The sequence below is a fragment of the Phlebotomus papatasi genome, chromosome 1, assembly GCF_024763615.1.
Source record: "Phlebotomus papatasi isolate M1 chromosome 1, Ppap_2.1, whole genome shotgun sequence".
NCBI lineage: Eukaryota > Metazoa > Arthropoda > Insecta > Diptera > Psychodidae > Phlebotomus > Phlebotomus papatasi.
The window spans coordinates 37,582,353-37,600,236 of NC_077222.1; the positions used below are offsets into that span (position 1 = coordinate 37,582,353).

The 17,884-nt window shown below is 38.7% G+C and overlaps 2 protein-coding genes across 8 annotated transcripts in view; one reads left to right on the forward strand and one right to left on the reverse strand.

Moving 5' to 3' along the window:
* Positions 1-229: 229 nt before the first annotated feature.
* Positions 230-17,884, reverse strand: part of LOC129799030 (G-protein-signaling modulator 2) — a 48,808-nt gene continuing 31,153 nt past the window's right edge. Inside the window, exons 5-6 of one of the 2 annotated variants that reach the window (XM_055842626.1) lie at positions 4,510-4,683; positions 230-1,579 (exon numbers count right to left, since the gene is read on the reverse strand). In XM_055842626.1, the coding sequence (XP_055698601.1) occupies positions 908-1,579; positions 4,510-4,683 (846 nt within the window). In that variant the 3' untranslated portion in view covers positions 230-907. Of the gene's footprint in view, positions 1,580-4,470; positions 4,684-17,884 lie in introns of both variants that reach the window. The other variant, XM_055842625.1, reaches the window with a different exon arrangement.
* Positions 5,318-12,289, forward strand: LOC129799028 (uncharacterized). Of its 6 annotated transcripts, XM_055842623.1 has the most exons (7): positions 5,320-5,535; positions 6,952-6,995; positions 10,120-10,196; positions 10,497-10,768; positions 11,000-11,147; positions 11,754-11,941; positions 12,080-12,268. In XM_055842623.1, the coding sequence occupies exons 3-7, from the start codon at positions 10,163-10,165 to the stop codon at positions 12,080-12,082; spliced, it is 645 nt and encodes a 214-aa protein (XP_055698598.1). In that variant the 5' UTR covers positions 5,320-5,535; positions 6,952-6,995; positions 10,120-10,162; the 3' UTR covers positions 12,083-12,268. The 6 variants fall into 6 exon arrangements, 3 of the variants coding, with proteins under 3 accessions (XP_055698596.1, XP_055698598.1, XP_055698597.1); XM_055842621.1 differs by lacking the exon at positions 6,952-6,995 and having other exon boundaries at positions 5,318-5,535; positions 12,120-12,267; XM_055842622.1 differs by having other exon boundaries at positions 5,321-5,535; positions 11,754-12,268.

Genomic DNA, 17,884 nt, shown 5'->3' on the forward strand with positions numbered 1-17,884 from the left:
ATTTGATGAATTTTCCCCAACTTGTTCGAAAATTTAGTATGAAAATTCGAAATTGAATTTGAATTCTTCGAACTTCAACGACTTTTTGTGCAAATAGAGTTCCATTTGCCTTTCATCCAAGACACTTTTGGAGAAGCAAAATCTACTTGTGATCGGGATCACTCGCGAGTTGTTTCCCCCTTGTTTCCAACTCAGTAAAATTCCAGATCAATGAAAAAACACTTTGGAGTTGTAGATAAAATCTATATAGCATTTTTATTTGTCTTAAAAGTGAAATTTTTCAGATGAAACAGACATTCCTCCATGAGATACTCTGCCACAAAAGTCAACACTTGAAAATTTTCATTTCATTCACAATGTTTTTTTTTCAAAAAGATTCCTACACTTTACAATTTATTATGTTGAAATTATTACTTTTTTTTTTGGACAAAAAAAATTATTATTCATAAAATATCCTCTGAAATTCTTGCTATCCTTTGGCTTTACTTAAGAAGTTCTGTCTAATGTAAAATTTTTTCTCAAACTGAGAAAAAGTAAATATCGATGTAAAGTTATTTTCATTGAATTATTTTTGTTTTCTTTTTTTCTTGTATATTATGTGTAAAAGGAAAGTACAAAAAGGAAGGATTTAAAATGTAAAAAAAATTCGTCATCTCAAAAAAATACTAAATAAAAAATTATTTTGGCTATAAATGCATAAAAGTTTCATGATCTCTGTATTTTTTTTGTGGTAAATATATATTTTTTTGCTTTTCTTCTCAATCAAAAAACACGAAAGAAGAAGAATTTGAGTTCACAATCTCGAGGTGATATTTGAGTTTTTTTCTTTTCTTTTTAATCTGGGAGGGATAAATCCTATGCACTAAGAGGATTGGAGGGACAATTAAAATATGGTAATAAAATGATTTTAAATTTTCTTGCCAGGCTCCTTCGTCGTCGTGCTATTTGGTGGCTGAATGTGATTGGGGGCCATCCCGAGGCGTCTGGAAACACCGAGTGGCACTGCAGCACGCTGATCCTCCATCCGTCCACCCTGGACACGTGAGATCAGCGAGAAGAAGTCCTCATCAGGTACGGTGGCGCCAATATTTGACCTGCCCCTACGCCCACTGCCCCCTTCCCCATCCTCCATCCCTTCTCCCGGACGCGGCAATTCCGATCGCTGCTCCTCCAGTCGCGATCCCTGACATCGCATCAACATGTCCAGGAAGGCGTCATCTGGCGCTGCGGCATTTGCCGCTCCTTTCAGAATCACTCCTCCTCCGCCCCTGTTCACCAACCCCGGCAGCGTTGCCCTCTGCTCGTCCATCCTCTCGGACTGCAGGTCTGCAATCATCTCCAGCAGCGCATTGCGATTGTCCTTGGTCTGTGGTGGATTTCGATTCTGTGCCGCCAGGGGCTTCCTCATAGCCCCCTCGGCATGCGCCACAGATCCTCCGGCAACCTTCAGTGAACACCTCTGGTCGTCCATTCGTTTACTCTGAGAATTTGTGAGTAACTCAAAGAAATCATCCTCCTGCATGATAGTCCCACTCTCCCCTTTCGTATGATGCTCCACCTTCTTTCCATCCGGAGTTAACTGCAAAGAAACAATCCCCAAATAAACTCAACGTCTCCCCAAAATGCGGCCCAAGAGAAGTTGGAGTGAAGATTGTTTTTTTTTTGAAGCTACTGATAAACCTTGATCAGTCTAATACCGGCTTCAGACCTAAGGCTTAACTATATGGCTTAATTGCTCTAATTTTTCATCAATCACAATTTTTTGGAAAATTTTTACTTAGAATTGGATTATTAAAGATGAATGACCTATTAGGTTCTCAAAATGCAATAAAATTGCTCGCTATTAGGATTTTGAGACCATCAGGAACTGGGCTAAACGTCCAGTCTGAAGACCGCTTAATGTGAGTGAGAGATTCTTAATGTGAACCAATTCGAAAAGCTTGGAAATTCAATTTAAAGCTGAAGCTAAGGTACGTTTTGCAATAATAATAAACAGTCTTTGTAATTAAGTCAAAAGACCTGGAATCAAAGGCGTAGCAATGATTTTAGTAAGTCGTCCAAATTTGAAATTATGTCAGTTAGGGTCGAAAGAACACCTATTCGACAGGGAACCCCTATTGAAAGTTTGGTCAAAATGTTAAAATTTATTTAATGTATCCAGGGACCTCTCGACATTTCATTTTTCCATACGTTTTTGCATAGAGGCACTGCAGACTGTTGGCAAGTGTTTTCCTAAAGAGAATTGACTTATCAGTCTGATATATTTCGAAATCGTGTATTAAAATTTATCTGAAAATACATATTTCATAATATTTGCCGAAATAATACAAGAACTACGAGCAAATTTGTTTAAGTCGCGGTGCAATATCTGCAAAATTTTTACAAGGAAAAGTGAAAAATATCTTCACTTTTTATTAGGCTTGATGGGCCCCTGAATGCATCTCACAAAATGCAAGTAAAGCATGTAATGAAAAAAAATTTTCAACGCTTGAAGAAATGAAGTCAGTCGCAGTAGGCTTTGGATTTTGTTTTTCTCTTTTTTGTCATTTCAAGAGAATTAAATCAGCTTTCTTTTGGTGAAATTCTTGTTAAAAAGTATTGATTATTGACTGAGTTATTAAAAAAAGATGGAGAGCATGCGAAGATTAGACAATCATCTCAAAATCAAAAATTCAAATGTGAGTTATGCTAAGATCGCGAAATTGACTGGGAAGTGTATCGCTCCACCGTCCGGAAGATTATAATTCGGTTCGTGGAACTCAAGACTGTTGCTCAAAAGCCAGGAGGAAGTGACCAAAAGCCTGGGATTCAGGACAAGTGGATGCAAAACAATGTGCTTGAGCTTTTCGAGAAGCAAATCAATCTTTCAGTGCGAGATGTTGACAAAAAAGGGTGGCAAAGCGTCCAAGGCTTTGCGAAATGCTCGAACTCGTGACTTAGATGCTATATACCTCAAAAGTACTTTCGCATCATTTACCATTTACTGGATTTCAACCGATTTGAACCGATTCATAAATTATTCAAAAGATTCTCCAAAATTTAAAAAACAATAGAATTGATTTTCGGATAAAAATTATTCATTGGCTATGAACCGGTTCAGAACCGATTGTAACCGGTTCAGTTTTAAAGGAAATTCCAAGACCTTTCTAACGAGCCAAAACATGATACCATTCGCTTGATAAATGCGCTCTCTAGTGTCCTTTTAACCTTTGATCTTGAAAAATCGTTATTAGGAATGATTCAACGGTATTTTCGTATAAGGACGAAATGTACGTCTGGGTAATCTGAATGAAAAATTCGCAATGAATGAATTCGCAATTTAAAATCATGAGAAACACAATTTTAATATAATCCTTAAATGTTTGAGCTTATTGAAAAATTAAAGAAATGAATAAAATCGTTTACTCGGACGATAAGATAGAGTAGGAGTAGGAAAGTATAAGGGTCCCATTTGTCGCCTGAATGCATCACTAATCCGAAATGGAGAACTGGACCCTGGCAAAATTTTATCTTAACTTCACTAAGGTCTTAAATTTTTAAGATATTTCGGACGAAAAGGAGTAGTAAATCGTCCCAGGTGTCCTAGGTGTTACCGGTTGGCAACTGATTTTAACCGATTTATAAATCACTCAAAAGATATCCCAAAATAGTTGAGGACTAGTATAATTGATTTTCGGATAAAAAATAGATATTGGTTCATAAAATCGGTCCATAATTATTTGGAACAGATTCAATCTAGTCAGAAATTCCAAAACCTGTCAAACAAGCCCAAACATAGCCCCATATGATTGAGACATACGCTCTCTAGAACTTTTTCATATTTAACCTTGAAAAATTGTTATTTAGGAATAATTCATTAGAAATGAAAGAATCTCACGATGCGTTTTCGTGCAATACAAAAAATAAATAAATAAATTTTTGATGGATAGAAAAGGACTTGGGACGGACAGACAGACAGAAAAAACGGACAAACAGCGTGACGTCATCTCTTAGAAATAATCTGTAACGCGAAGATATGATATGTGACTAGACTTTGTTTTTATTTATTGTATCCTTGGCGCTGCGACCGCCCTGTCCACTGACATTCCGTTTTCCAAAGCAACTCACTTCAATTTGCATTCGGAAATATTATTTAATTAAGAGAAAGAATAAAAAAATGTGCATGCTCAAAAAGCGATCGCAGCGCCATAAAGGATACAATAAAGAAAACTGAGTCTTTACGGGACTACTTAGATCCAAAGACAATGATACTGCTCTCTCTGTGAAGTTTCGAGCAATAAAAATCACCACTAGACTCTCTGATACTCAACTGATAAGGGCGATTTTTTTGGCTTATCCATGTTTTCATCTGCAAACTTAAATTTCACTCCAACTTCACTTGAACCATTAAAAATTCCCACAATAAACAAACTTGCAAGAAGAGTATAAAGATAAAATTAAAAAAAAATAAAAACAAAAACAAAAGAAAACCTTAAGCAAATCCAATTGTTCCATGCTTTGCCTTCGTACCCGAAATTGCCGAACCGTTTGACCGGACTCTTGCTGCTCGGCCGATGCTTTGGACCGTTGGCTGTCCGAGGAGATGGCATCTAAATCTGTGGGTGTAATTTCTGGCAGTCCCAAAACCTTCCGCAAATCCGTGATATTCATGCGGGCTGTCGATTCACCAACAGGATCACCGAGCTATTGAAGAAACACTCAAAAATTAACCACACGATCTTCTGGTCAATAGCTCTCTGAAAAGTTTCAATCACACAATCTCTCTCTTCTTTAGCTTTCGCATCACGTCCAGCAAAATTTTGTCAATGCGAAACATGTGGAATGGCCAAACAACAGCTCCAACAATTGTGCGTATTCTCATAGGAATACTCTTAAAATATATGGAATGGGATTTATTCAAAATACAATTGAGAGGATTGAGCTTTTGGCGGGATTTCCATTGACCACGTGTTTCTTTTAAAAAAAATCGCACCTACAGTTAGATAGCGGCACATCTCCAATTTTTCATAATATTTTTTAAAATAATTTTTTACTGCATACTTTCTCTATTTCCGAGATAGAAAGTAACTTTTATACACTTTAAATTTAATTATTTCAATTCATTGATTTATCACGAAAATAATGAAATTAAAAATAAATAAATTTTTAAGATATGATCTGAAATTAAATTCAGCTCTTCAAAATTTGAAATAAATTTTTCGTTTTTTTTAAGCATAAGAGCAGAATCACATTGACAGTAAAATGTTCGCCGTATTTCGTTAATTTTCGCATTTTCATTGCAATTCATACGCAAATTCTCGATTACGGTCCCGTCAAATTATCACTCTACACGCAGATTTCCCTCGGCAGTTTTAAAATTGTAACGGTAAAACGTTCAGAAAAATTCTGCTGATTTTCTGCAGAAAAACTCTGTAGAGAATCTACAGAAAAACTGCAGAAAAGCTTCAGCATTCTTGTTCGAATTCGTCAGATTTTTTCTAATCGTCACCACGCCACGCCGCCGTGTCAAGAGACGCAGGAAAAAAGGTGCCTCAGGTGAGATATTATAAAAGTGATATAAAATTTTGTGTTTTTAAGTGTTTGTAATGGCAGTGAATTGTGTAGAAGTGTGATTGTGAAATCCTGATTGTGTAGAAGTGTTGTGAAAGAATCTGTAGTAAATGTCTGGGGGTGCATCTATTCACCTTGAGACACCCAATCGGTCATCCCCACATAATTGTCCATCCACTCACCACAAACACCTTCAGGCACGCAAGATGATCATCCCCAGACAAACATCCCCTCACAATTGTGCATTTACTCGCCACAAACTCCTTCAGACACGGAAGATGATAATCCCTTGTCGGGGGACAAGCATAACCTCACAATTGCGCATCCAATCACCATAAATACCTTCAGAAGCGCAAGATAATCATCCCCAGAGAAACATCTCCACACAATTGTCCATCCACTCACCACAAACACCTTCAGACATGCAAGATGATCATCCCCAGACAAACATCCATGCACCCATTCATCTAGCACCTTCAGACACTCAAAATGATCATCCCCAGACAAACATCCCCTCACAATTGTGCATTTACTCGCCACAAACTCCTTCAGACACGGAAGATGATAATCCCTTGTCGGGGGACAAGCATAACCTCACAATTGCGCATCCAATCACCATAAATACCTTCAGAAGCGCAAGATGATCATCCCCAGACAAACATCTCCACACAATTGTCCATCCACTTACCACAAACACCTTCAGACATGCAAGATGATCATCCCCAGACAAACATCCATGCACCCATTCATCTAGCACCTTCAGACACTCAAAATGATAATCCCCAGACAAACATCCCCTCACAATTGTGCATTTACTCGCCACAAACTCCTTCAGACACGGAAGATGATAATCCCTTGTCGGGGGACAAGCATAACCTCACAATTGCGCATCCAATCACCATAAATACCTTCAGAAGCGCAAGATGATCATCCCCAGACAAACATCTCCACACAATTGTCCATCCACTTACCACAAACACCTTCAGACATGCAAGATGATCATCCCCAGACAAACATCCATGCACCCATTCATCTAGCACCTTCAGACACTCAAAATGATCATCCCCAGACAAACATCCCCTCACAATTGTGCATTTACTCGCCACAAACTCCTTCAGACACGGAAGATGATAATCCCTTGTCGGGGGACAAGCATCCCCACACAATTGCGTATCCGTTCACCATAAATACCTTCAGAAGCGCAAGATAATCATCCCCAGACAAGGGATGATCATCTTGAGTGTCTGAAGTTGTTTGTGGTGAGTGAATGCAGACGAACGGGAATGTCTGGGATGATCAGTGATCATCCTGTGTGGTTGAATGTAGAACTGACGAGGTTTAAGAACATTTGTCTTGTTATTGCGAGATGCGTAATTATTTGCGATATATTTTTCCTTCAAGGTCCCAACCCAACGTAGCCGAGTTTCGTTCGACACAAGAGATAAGTATTCGCTTTTTGTCTGAAATTTAAGAGTTAAAAATGAGTGAGAGGTATTTTGGAGTGAGTAAGAGTTCATATTTTCGATTGGTAAATGAATGCTTGGAGGGTGTATTAGACGAAACTGAGAGTGATAATGAGGAGATGATGGGTGCAAGGGCATTGCCTGTTTTCGAAGATTATGGTGAAGTTCAGGACGTCATGAATGTGAACTTTGAGAATGAAATTGAGCAAATTGAGGATGATTTTGAAACAAATGTTGAGAGCTTGGAAATTGAAGAAGTGGAGGATGAAGTGGAGAGTGATGTAGAGGATGAAGTGGATAGTGATGTAGAGAATGAAGTGGAGAGTGATGTGGAGGATGAAGAGGATCGTGTATGTGAAGATGAAAGTAAATTAGTGAAAGATTTGCGCCACTTGGTCATAAGTGAGAATTGTACGGTATCCTTCACCAATAAGATTTTGAATGTGCTGAGAGATAATGGCCATAAGGAATTGCCCAAGACGAGGGCAACGCTCGTGCACACCCCTCGATCCCAATTAAATCTTCGTAATTGCCCTCCAGGTGATTACTTCCATTTTGGAATTGAAGAATCTCTTCTTCAATTTCCAGAAAATTCTTATCCCGCAAGTGCAGAGTGTATTATGTTGGACATTGGAATAGATGGATTGCCATTGTCCCGAAGTTCAACTTTGTGTTTGTGGCCAATTTTGGCATCGTTTTCAAATGTAAAAGAAGTTACCCCATTCGTAGTTGGGGCGTATGCTGGTTATGGCAAACCCTTCAATGTTGATTGTTTTATGAAAGATTTTGTGGAAGAAGTGAATGATTTGCATAGGCAGGGGGGAGTATATGTGACAAAAAAGAGGATTTTCAAGCCATTCAAAATTGAAAAATTTATTTTCGATTCGCCAGCTAGGGCTTTTGTAACAAACTGTTACTATCACAATTCACCAACAAAAGGATGCCCAAAGTGTGACTTGAGTATTTTCATCAGCGCGGATGGAAAAAAACCAAAAAACTATGCGACTGAAATTGGCCTTCTCAGAACGGATGAGTCGTTTAGATTGAGGAGGGATTCTCACCATCATTCCCCATTTCCTACAGGCCTAGAGAGATGTGAAACCGTTCGAATGATTTCAGATGTTGTACTGGATCCAATGCACGTATGTGATCTTGGTGTTATGAAAAGAGTATTAAAGTATGTATATTTGGAGTCTTGTGTGAATTTTCGAATGTCTCCAGAGAAGAAACGTGAATTCTCAAACTTCTACAAATCCTTAAGCTCATTTATACCGGAGGATTTTGCTCGCAAACCTCGGTCTTTCGATGATATTAAAAATTTTAAAGCAAATGAGTGCCGGCTCATAAATTCATATACAGGAGTGCTTCTCTTCCAGAAGTTCTTACCTCTTGATTTTTTTTACCATTTTTTGCACTTCTATTGTGCTTTGAGGTTACTATCTGCTGAACCCTTAACCTCAAGTAATGTTGACTTTGCAGAACAGCTTCTATCGAGTTTTGTTCAAGATTTTCCACATTTCTATGGTGAGAACAGCGTACATTTTAATGTACATGCTCTACTCCACTTGAGTGACTGCGCCAGACTCCACGGAAATCTCACCAATTTTTCCGCTTATAAATTTGAAAACCACTTGCAAGAGCTTAAAAAACTTGTAAAGCGCAAATCAAAAGTCCTTCAGCAACTTTTTAACAGAGCTGCCGAGGAGAAGAAATTGTTGAATTCTGAGGATTGCACGGCTCCCAAATTCTCGAATCGAATGAAGTGTAAATATTTTGGTGCTGGATTTGGTTACAAAACATGCGAATTTAACCATATCCTTTTCAGTATGAATGATTGTGATCAGTTTTGCTTGATTGATCGAGAAATTCCGGTATGCATTTTAGGATTTTTGAAGATGAATGACACGGACGGAGTGGCTGTTCGCAGATATGTAAATCCCCAACCGTTCTTCGACTTTCCATTAAATTCAATTGATATCGGAGTAATGCTTGTCAGTGAATTAAACGAGGAAGTCGAATTCTTTGCTTTGGAAAAAATTTCACATAAATTAATGCGACTTCCTTTTAATACATCATACGTTTTAATATCAATATTGCATAAGTATACTCTTTAAAATATGATTAATAAAGTAAAAAAAGAACAAAATCAAATAAAATTCGTTGAGTTGGGGAAGTGCCTAAAATTTTGGACAGAGTACTTATAACCATCAATGTTCTAACTTCAAAGTGAAATATTTTCAATATTGATTGATCTTTTATGTTACACTCCTTTATGCAGAGTTATTTAGAAATTTGACAAGCTGTTTAACGTCTTTGTTTTTTTTTATTAAAATTAGTCTTAATACGTTAAAGGTTAAAAAATTAACTAATATGTAGAGATCAATTTGACTGTAATTTTGGACAATTTACTTATAATTTTGGACAGCCAATCCGTCTCATGCTCATTCATTCTGCAACACGATTTTTGGCACACGGATCTCACAGAACATCCCGAGTCGATATCATCATCAGTTTATTGAGAAAATGAGATTTTTGACAAAAATTTGCAAGATTTCGTGTTTTTTGAAAATGACTAAAATCAAAAAATAAGGCATTTAAGGGTATCGGAGCTAAATGTCTTCTATAGCAAAAATGTAGTCCTAAGTGGTATCTATTGTGTGCTGAAGAGAGTATATTAATATTTAATTTAGTTTAGTTTATATGATTTTTCAAAGTTCTTTTCTAAGGCGATTTTTTGAGAATTTTTGGTTATACTTGGCTTTTTCGCCCCAAGGATTTTTTTTTACAAAAAATATGTAATAATCAAAGTTGAAGCACAACTAATTACCTTTCCAACAAACCTAAATTTTTGAAGTTGTGTTCTCTAGAACCCGAGATATAACGGATAATATAAGGCAAAACAGAGAAAATATAAAAAAATAATAATTAAAGAAAATTGTGACGTATAGGAGAAAAACCAAAAGCAGATTCTTGATCAGGGGACTCGATTCTACCAAACGTACCATGTGAGATCCGTTTGCTAAAAAAAAGTTGTCAATTTGTTGCATAGTGTTATACTCCATTTCAAGTACCTATATTACCACATCTTCTTCCTGTCTCTAAAAAGGAACTGGATATCTAAGTACGCGCGGACTCACGCATTGTTGAAAATGGCTGGACTACAAATGTTAGTAGATATAAAAGGTAAAGTAAACACGATGAAAAATTATAATTAAATTGAAAAAAAAATTAAAATAATAAGGACAGATAAAGTAGAAATCCTCAAATTTGAACAATGTTTTTTTAAAAAACGTAGCGGAATTCATGTAAAGTTCATTTTCCCTAGATTAAGAAAACTAACTTTGGAGAATTGAACAATATAATTCTTTGTTAAATAGATGGAATTTGTTGATGAAATTTTTAATTACGACAACCTAAAATTTTACACTTTGAACGGTCATTCATATTTGAGAAGTTCAAATTTGACTGTAATTTTATTTGCAGATTTGATATCGACTCTGATTAAAAAGCAAGACGAAAGTGATAAAAAATTGGATGAGGTGCAAAAAATTGTTTTGGAGATAGGTAATAAGGTCTCCCAATGCGCAACTAAGATGAAAGAGTTGTCCGTGAAGCAGGCACGCTTGGAGGCAGCCACAAAGCTTATTTATGGGAAAATTGCCGATACGGTGTACATTTTTCCCATAAATAGTTTGGAGGCTTTTTTCCAACTGGAAAAGGAAGTCGTGGAAGATGGAACACGCCGGGCAACAGTCGTGAGTTTTTTGTTGTTGTTAAACTTATTTTGAAAACATTAACCTTATATTGCATTAAAAAATTTATTACTGCAAAATAAAAATAAATAAACAAATTATTTAATTAATAAAAATAAAGAAATAAAAAGTAAATAAATAAATAAATAAAATAAGTAAATTCAATAAATTAATAAAAATAAATTTAAAAAAACGCTGAGACTTCTAGCTTACATTTCTTAATATCTTTTTCAGGAAGCTGAATTAAGGAAAATTATTCGCCAAAATGATGAATTTTGGTTGGAAAAGGTGATAGAGGTTGAGCTGCTAAATGAGTTCACCGTGCAGAAAATTATAGGAAAACATTCGCTCTTAGACTCCGCTGTGATAAAATATTCAATGAGTGAGTATTTAATTGCAATACAATTATTTATTGTTAATTTTTTTGGTAATCCAAAAAAATTAACATTCATATTCATCGATGCGAGAATTTGAAAATTGCTCATTTTTAATCTTAAATATGAGACGCTCAGAGCAAAAGTGGTATCTTTTGTATGCATTTCCCTATTAAAACGGACCACTTTTGCTCTGAGCGACTCATATATACTATAATAGCAAGTAGCTGGAAATTTGCAAAAAACATTCGAGATTCCTACAGCCTGGACCTTTGTGATTATGTACAAACTTTAGAAAAAATTGTCAGGGAAAAATAATTTTCTCTAATCTAATCTAATCTTTATGTATTTGAGTTTGTTAGGAAATTACTGAAATCATTTGCTAGGTTCTTGTAATATCAAGATTTGTCTTTGCAAAAAATTGGCGAGAAAATTAATTAGAATTGCTTTTAAAACATGCAAAGGAGTTTTTTGCAATATATTTCATAGAAATCAATTGACAAAAATCTAATTTTTATCTGATCTTGATGAGTTTTTGGCAAATTTGGGAAACCAAAACATTTCGTAGAAAATATTCATAGTGAATTCAATATGATTTTGCTGATCTTTTTCAGAATGGTTAAAGTGCTCAAACTCAGCGCTGTCAATCCAGTTGCGGAAACTGAAGGACAGGAATTACAAGAGGCAGAAAAACGTAAAGAGGAAGGAACAGGAGGGCGAGGAAGTAGGGGAGGTGATGGACATGGCGAAGCAGTCTTCAGCAGTCGTCAACGAAGAAATAACGAAGATGTTAGTCGAAGAGGTGAACTATGAATACTAATAAACTGCGTACCTTTATCATAAGATCACTTTGTAGAGCTAAAATTTTCTTTCTGTATTCGTTTTATTTATAATTTTTCTGCAAAACACTTTTACTTGAATTATTTACATGACCTTATAGTAATGGTACGCACTTTATGATGAATCTAAAAATTACACAGCCAATGAAGAAGCCAAACGGCAGAAGGAGGCTGGGCACCAACACTAAGACGGCGGTAGACGCAGTATTATGTATTTACAATTATTTTGAATTATTATTATGTACAATTAAATGGGAAATAAAATAATTCAGTAAAAAAAAATAAAATTTTGTAGTTCTAACGGTTTTAATTTAAAAAAGCAGTAACGAAAAATATTTGAAATTCTGCTGAAATTCTGTCGAAATATTCGGCAGAATTTCAGCAGAAATCTGCCGAAATATTCTGACGAATTTTGTCCCAAGCCCAAATAAAATTCGTAAGAATATCTACAGAATTTATCTGCAGATATTCTGTAGAGGTGTAGATTTTCTCTACAGAAATCTTAAAGATATCTGCAGAGATTATTTGACGGGGTATTACCTTATTTCACACTCGGTGGCACTAGGTGAAAATAATATACGAAAATTGAAGAAATAAAAAGAAAATACGATAAAAGGTGAGCAAATAACTGTACGATTAATTTCTCTTACAGTTTTTTTGCTCACCGTTTATTGAATTTTCGCTTTATTTCTTCAATTTTCCTATATTATTTTCACCTAGTGCCACCGAATATGAGATAAGGTGTTGGCGCCAACACAATCCTGAGCGCCATCAGCGCCAACCGATCGTGCGGCGAGCACTGAAATAACACCGAAAAGTGAACCCTAATTTTCCCCTCTTTGTCAATCCTCACTTCCGCAAAAAATCCCACAAAATTAAACGTGCAAAGTGCAAAAGTTAAATAAATCCAGTGAAAATCCAAAAGACCGTGAGTTTTTATTGTGAAAGGTGACTCGTGAATGTGCTGCCAGTTGTTCCAGAGAAGAGGATCGCGCCGATTTGTCCTCCGGCCGAATACTAAGGCTTTATTCCTTCTCTCAATAGGTAACCATTCACACTGAAGACTCCCAAGGGGGATACCACTCTAATAATTTGGTGTATTCTTCCCAATCAATAGGTAATCATTCACACTGAAGACTCCCAAGGGGGATACCTTCTAATCATTTGGTTAATTCCTCCCAATTAATAGGTATTTCACATACACTTGGTCCTTCGAGCCGGATACTAAGGCTTTATTCCTTCTCTCAATAGGTAACCATTCACACTGAAGACTCCCAAGGGGGATACCACTCTAATAATTTGGTGTATTCTTCCCAATCAATAGGTAATCATTCACACTGAAGACTCCCAAGGGGGATACCTTCTAATCATTTGGTTAATTCCTCCCAATTAATAGGTATTTCACATACACTTGGTCCTTCTTCGTCAACCAGCAGAGGCTACCCCCGGCCAGAATGGAAGAGCAACGCCGCTCAGCTGTCCAAATTCGCAGTGGCTTCAAGGCAAAGGCTACTCGTATCAAGAAGATCATTGAGAAATACGAGTCTGACGTCACACTGCTAACACTGGGTACAGCACTCGCTGAAATTGAGCACAATCTGAATCTCCTACCCGAATTACGTCAGAAATTTGAGAAAATTCAAGAAACCATCATTCAATTGACGGAAGATTCGGAAGAAAGGGAGGCTGAAGTCAATAGTCTTTCCACCATGCTCGATGCTTTTGATGACAGCGAAGCTCAGTTAGTCAAGCTTCGCGAAAAGGCGGTGTCAATGAAGGGTAAAGACGACAATATTCGAGGAATGTTCGAGTTCATCAATGCCAGGCTCGATGAACAGCAGATTCAGCAGGAAGTAGAACGCAGATTGGCGGAAATGAGATACAAAGAGGATCGAGAGGCTGAGCTGAACAAATTTGAGGCTACATTGAACCTTTTGATCTCAGAAAACAACTCCATTACGGCTTCTACACCCAAAACCAGGAATGCTGATGCATGTTCAGCTGCAAAATTAGAAGAGCTTTCTGTCCCAGAATTTGATGGCAAATATACTGAATGGACAACCTTCCGAGATATATTCCTCGCAATTATTGACCAAAATGAGTCCCTGAACGACATCAACAAGTTCTATTACTTGCACAAAGCGTTGAAGGGAGAGGCAAAGTCAGTCATAGATAATCTCTCAGTAACAGCAACGAATTACAAAATTGCTTGGGATATGCTGATGGAAACATATGACAACGTCTTGGTGATTGCAATGAGTCACGTTCGTGCCTTCATGAATATTCCGAAGATGACTGAACCCTCCGCCGAAACCACAAGACGCATGTACAGAACAGTGACGTCATCAGTACAGGCATTGGATTCCATGGACATCAAGGAGAGAGACATTTGGTTGATTTATCTCATCTTGGAGAAATTAGACCCTGAAACTAAGGTCTTGTGGTCAAGGGTTGTCTACAATAAAATTCCAACTTGGACAGAATTTGTCAGTTTCCTTTCTAAACGCTACAAGACCATGGAAGCGGTCATCACTTCCAAGACAGAGAAGCCAGCCAAGAGGACTGAGATGAAATCCAAGCCACCAAACAAAGCAGCACCGAACTGGTCAGCAAACCTGGCGGCAGCGACCTCATCGAGTCAAGGTAATACAGTCACCAATGTCCATTCAACCATTCCATGCGCTTGCTGTGGAAAATCAAACCACCGCACAGTCAAATGTTACAAATTTCGTGGACTGAATGATACAAAACGTTTCGAAATTGTGAGAACAGCAAAACTGTGCATTAATTGCTTGGATCCAGGCCATTCTGTGAATAACTGCCAATCCTCAGCATGCAAACATTGCGCGGAAAAGCATAGCACTTGGCTCCATTTTGCTTTCCATCCGGAAACGCCATCAATTCAAGATGCAGCATCCGCCAACTTGGCATCAATCGAGACAAACGCAGTTACTAACACAACGGGAAATCAACCCACGCCGGTACCAGGAACTTCTTCTTCTCTGAACTGTACAGCTCCATCAATTGTACCTAATGTATTGCTGGCTACTGCTGTAATCTACATTCAGACTGCTGAAGGAGACAAGCTACCATGCAGGGCAGTCCTCGATTCCGGGTCCCAAGTCAATATCATCACGGAGAAGATGTGCCAATTGTTGAAACTTCCCAAGAGGAACTCAAATTGCCGTCTTGAGGGAGTAGGAGCTCAAATCTCACCATCTCGCTTTCAAGTCACGGTGAACTTTAGCCCTAGAGGATTCAGCAAGTGGACACAAACCGATTGCTTCGTCCAGACAAAAATTACCGGACTGCATCCCGCAGTCGAAATCCCAAAGGCATCCTTACCAATTCCGTCAAAACTTGTGATGGCTGATCCTCAGTGGTACCGTCCTCAACCGATAGATATTCTTATTGGGGGCCAGCATTATTGGGATTTGGTCTTGGATCGCACAATTCGTATGGGCCCTGGTCTTCCAGTACTCAAACAGAGCGTATTTGGATGGCTCGTAGTTGGAGAAATCGGACCGATTCCAGCTGCTCAAGAGTCAACTCAAAGTTGTTGCATGACCACACTGGAAAGTATCGACAACACTCTCAAACGCTTTTGGGAAATTGAGGATGCAGCAGGTCCAGCGGAAAGAAAAGATGAAGATGAACAGGCTGAAAAGATCTACCAAGAAACTATTACTCGAGATGAGACAGGGAGATTCATCGTTCATCTGCCCTTTACCGAAAGGGTACAAGACTTGCCTTCAAACAAACCAAATGCGGCAAGACAGCTCTATTTCTTAGAGAGGAAGCTCAGAGCATCTCCAGACTTGAGAGCCAAATATGAGGGAGTTTTTGCTGAGTACCAAGCTTTACGCATTATTGAAAAGGTACCGAAGGATGAGATCGATCGCAAGGCCTATTATTTACCATACCATGGGGTGTACAAGGAGAGTTCCACAACGACGAAATTGAGAGTGGTATTCAACGCCAGCTCCAAGAGCAAGAACAGTCTAAGTCTCAATGATACACTCCTGACCGGGCCACTTACTCAACCGCCATTAATAGAAACACTTTGGAGGTTTCGCCAACATCAATGGGCTTTGACATGCGACATCACCAAGATGTATTTGCAGTTCTTGGTGACACCAGAGCAGAGAGATTACCATAGATTCCTCTGGAGAACTCACAAGTCAGGCGAAGTTGAGGAATATCGATTCCGAACCCTATGTTTCGGTGTTGCGTCATCACCTTATTTGGCCACAAGATCATTGATGCAGCTAGCCTCTGAAGATGGAGACAAATTCCCAGCAGCCCAGGAAACAATTCGTTCATCATTCTACGTGGATGACTGTTTGGTATCAGCAGATTCCATAGAACAACTCCAACAAATCAAGAGCGAATTGATAGAGCTTCTCGCTGGTGCTGGCCTACAGCTCAACAAATGGACATCCAACGCGCCCAGTCTTTGCGATAGCGAGCAAACCAAAGATGTCACCGCAAATGTAGCTGATAATGAACCAGTGAAGACCCTAGGCCTGCTGTGGAACCCACAATCTGATCAATTTAGCTATAAACTTGCAGAAAACATCAACTGCAATCACCCTACCAAACGTCAAGTGCTTTCTCTCATCGCACGGACATTTGATCCATTAGGATTTATTGGACCGGTAATGGTGAACGCCAAATGTCTCATGCAGAATCTTTGGCAACTCAAGTGTGATTGGGATGAGGAAGTCCCGGAATTAGTGCTTAGTGAATGGATATCATTTCTCAAATCCTTGAGATTCATTCCCAACATCAAAATTCCGCGGTGTATATCCGAATTCACCCAAATTTCCAAACGGGAAGTGCACTTATTCACCGATGCCAGCAAGAAAGCATATGGCGCAGCCATATACATCGTGACTGAAAACTCTTCAGGATTCCGATCCACCCGGCTTCTGACTGCTAAGTGTCGTGTTGCACCAGTGAAGGTCGCTACAATCCCAAAGCTTGAGCTGTGCGCTGCTGCATTGGGTTCCAGGATCTTGAAAGCTGTGTGCGACTCCTTGAACTGTCACAACCACTACTGCTGGACTGATGCTATGATTGTGTTGTGCCAAATTAGATCACCCGTGAAACGTGAAGCATTTGTTAAGAAGCGCCTGGAAGACATTCTCAACAATACCAGGGCTGAAAGATGGCATCACGTTCCTACCACACACAATCCAGCGGACTTGATTTCAAGGGGAGTCACAGCAGAACAGTTAGATGAATCCTCGCTCTGGTGGAAGGGGCCGGACTGGCTCTCAAAATCCATCGAGTACTGGCCAACCGAACCTGAAGGTCACCAAGAAGGATGCCTACTCGCAACCACAGCTCAATGGCCCGACATACGTGAGTATCTATATCAAAAATCTAATTCGTTTTCTCGTATTCGAAGGGTCATAGCATGGATTTTGCGATTTCTGAGCAAAATCACGGGGAAAGGTACTCAGCAATCTGGACCGTTACTTCCCGAAGAAATTCAGAGGGCAGAAATTGTACTGGTGAGGCTGGAGCAACAGGAGTTGCTCGTTGATGACATCAAAACATTATCTGGCCCAAAGAAGACACCAGTGAGCAAACAGCTACGTCATCTTCAAGTCTTTTTGGATGACGATAAGGTTATGCGTGTGAAAGGGCGGTTGGAAAATGCGAATGTGGATGAAAATACCAAGCAGCCCATGATCCTCCCCAGCGGACCGCTGGCCAAGATGATTCTACATCATGAGCATTACCGTTTACTGCACGCAGGCCCTACCCTTATCATGACAGAGATTAGACGCAAATTCTGGCCTATCTTTGGAAGACGTTTACCACGAGATGTCTATTGGAGATGTATCACCTGCAACAAAGCCAAACCTCGACCTTGTAAACAGCTGATGGGCCAGTTA

Coding starts and splice junctions, on each gene's coding strand:
- LOC129799028 (XM_055842621.1), top strand. CDS start 10,163: ATGGCTGGACTACAAATGTTAGTAGATATAAAAG. Junction 10,769..10,999: donor GAACACGCCGGGCAACAGTC/GTGAGTTTTTTG, acceptor TATCTTTTTCAG/GAAGCTGAATTAAGGAAAAT. Junction 11,148..11,753: donor TGTGATAAAATATTCAATGA/GTGAGTATTTAA, acceptor GATCTTTTTCAG/AATGGTTAAAGTGCTCAAAC.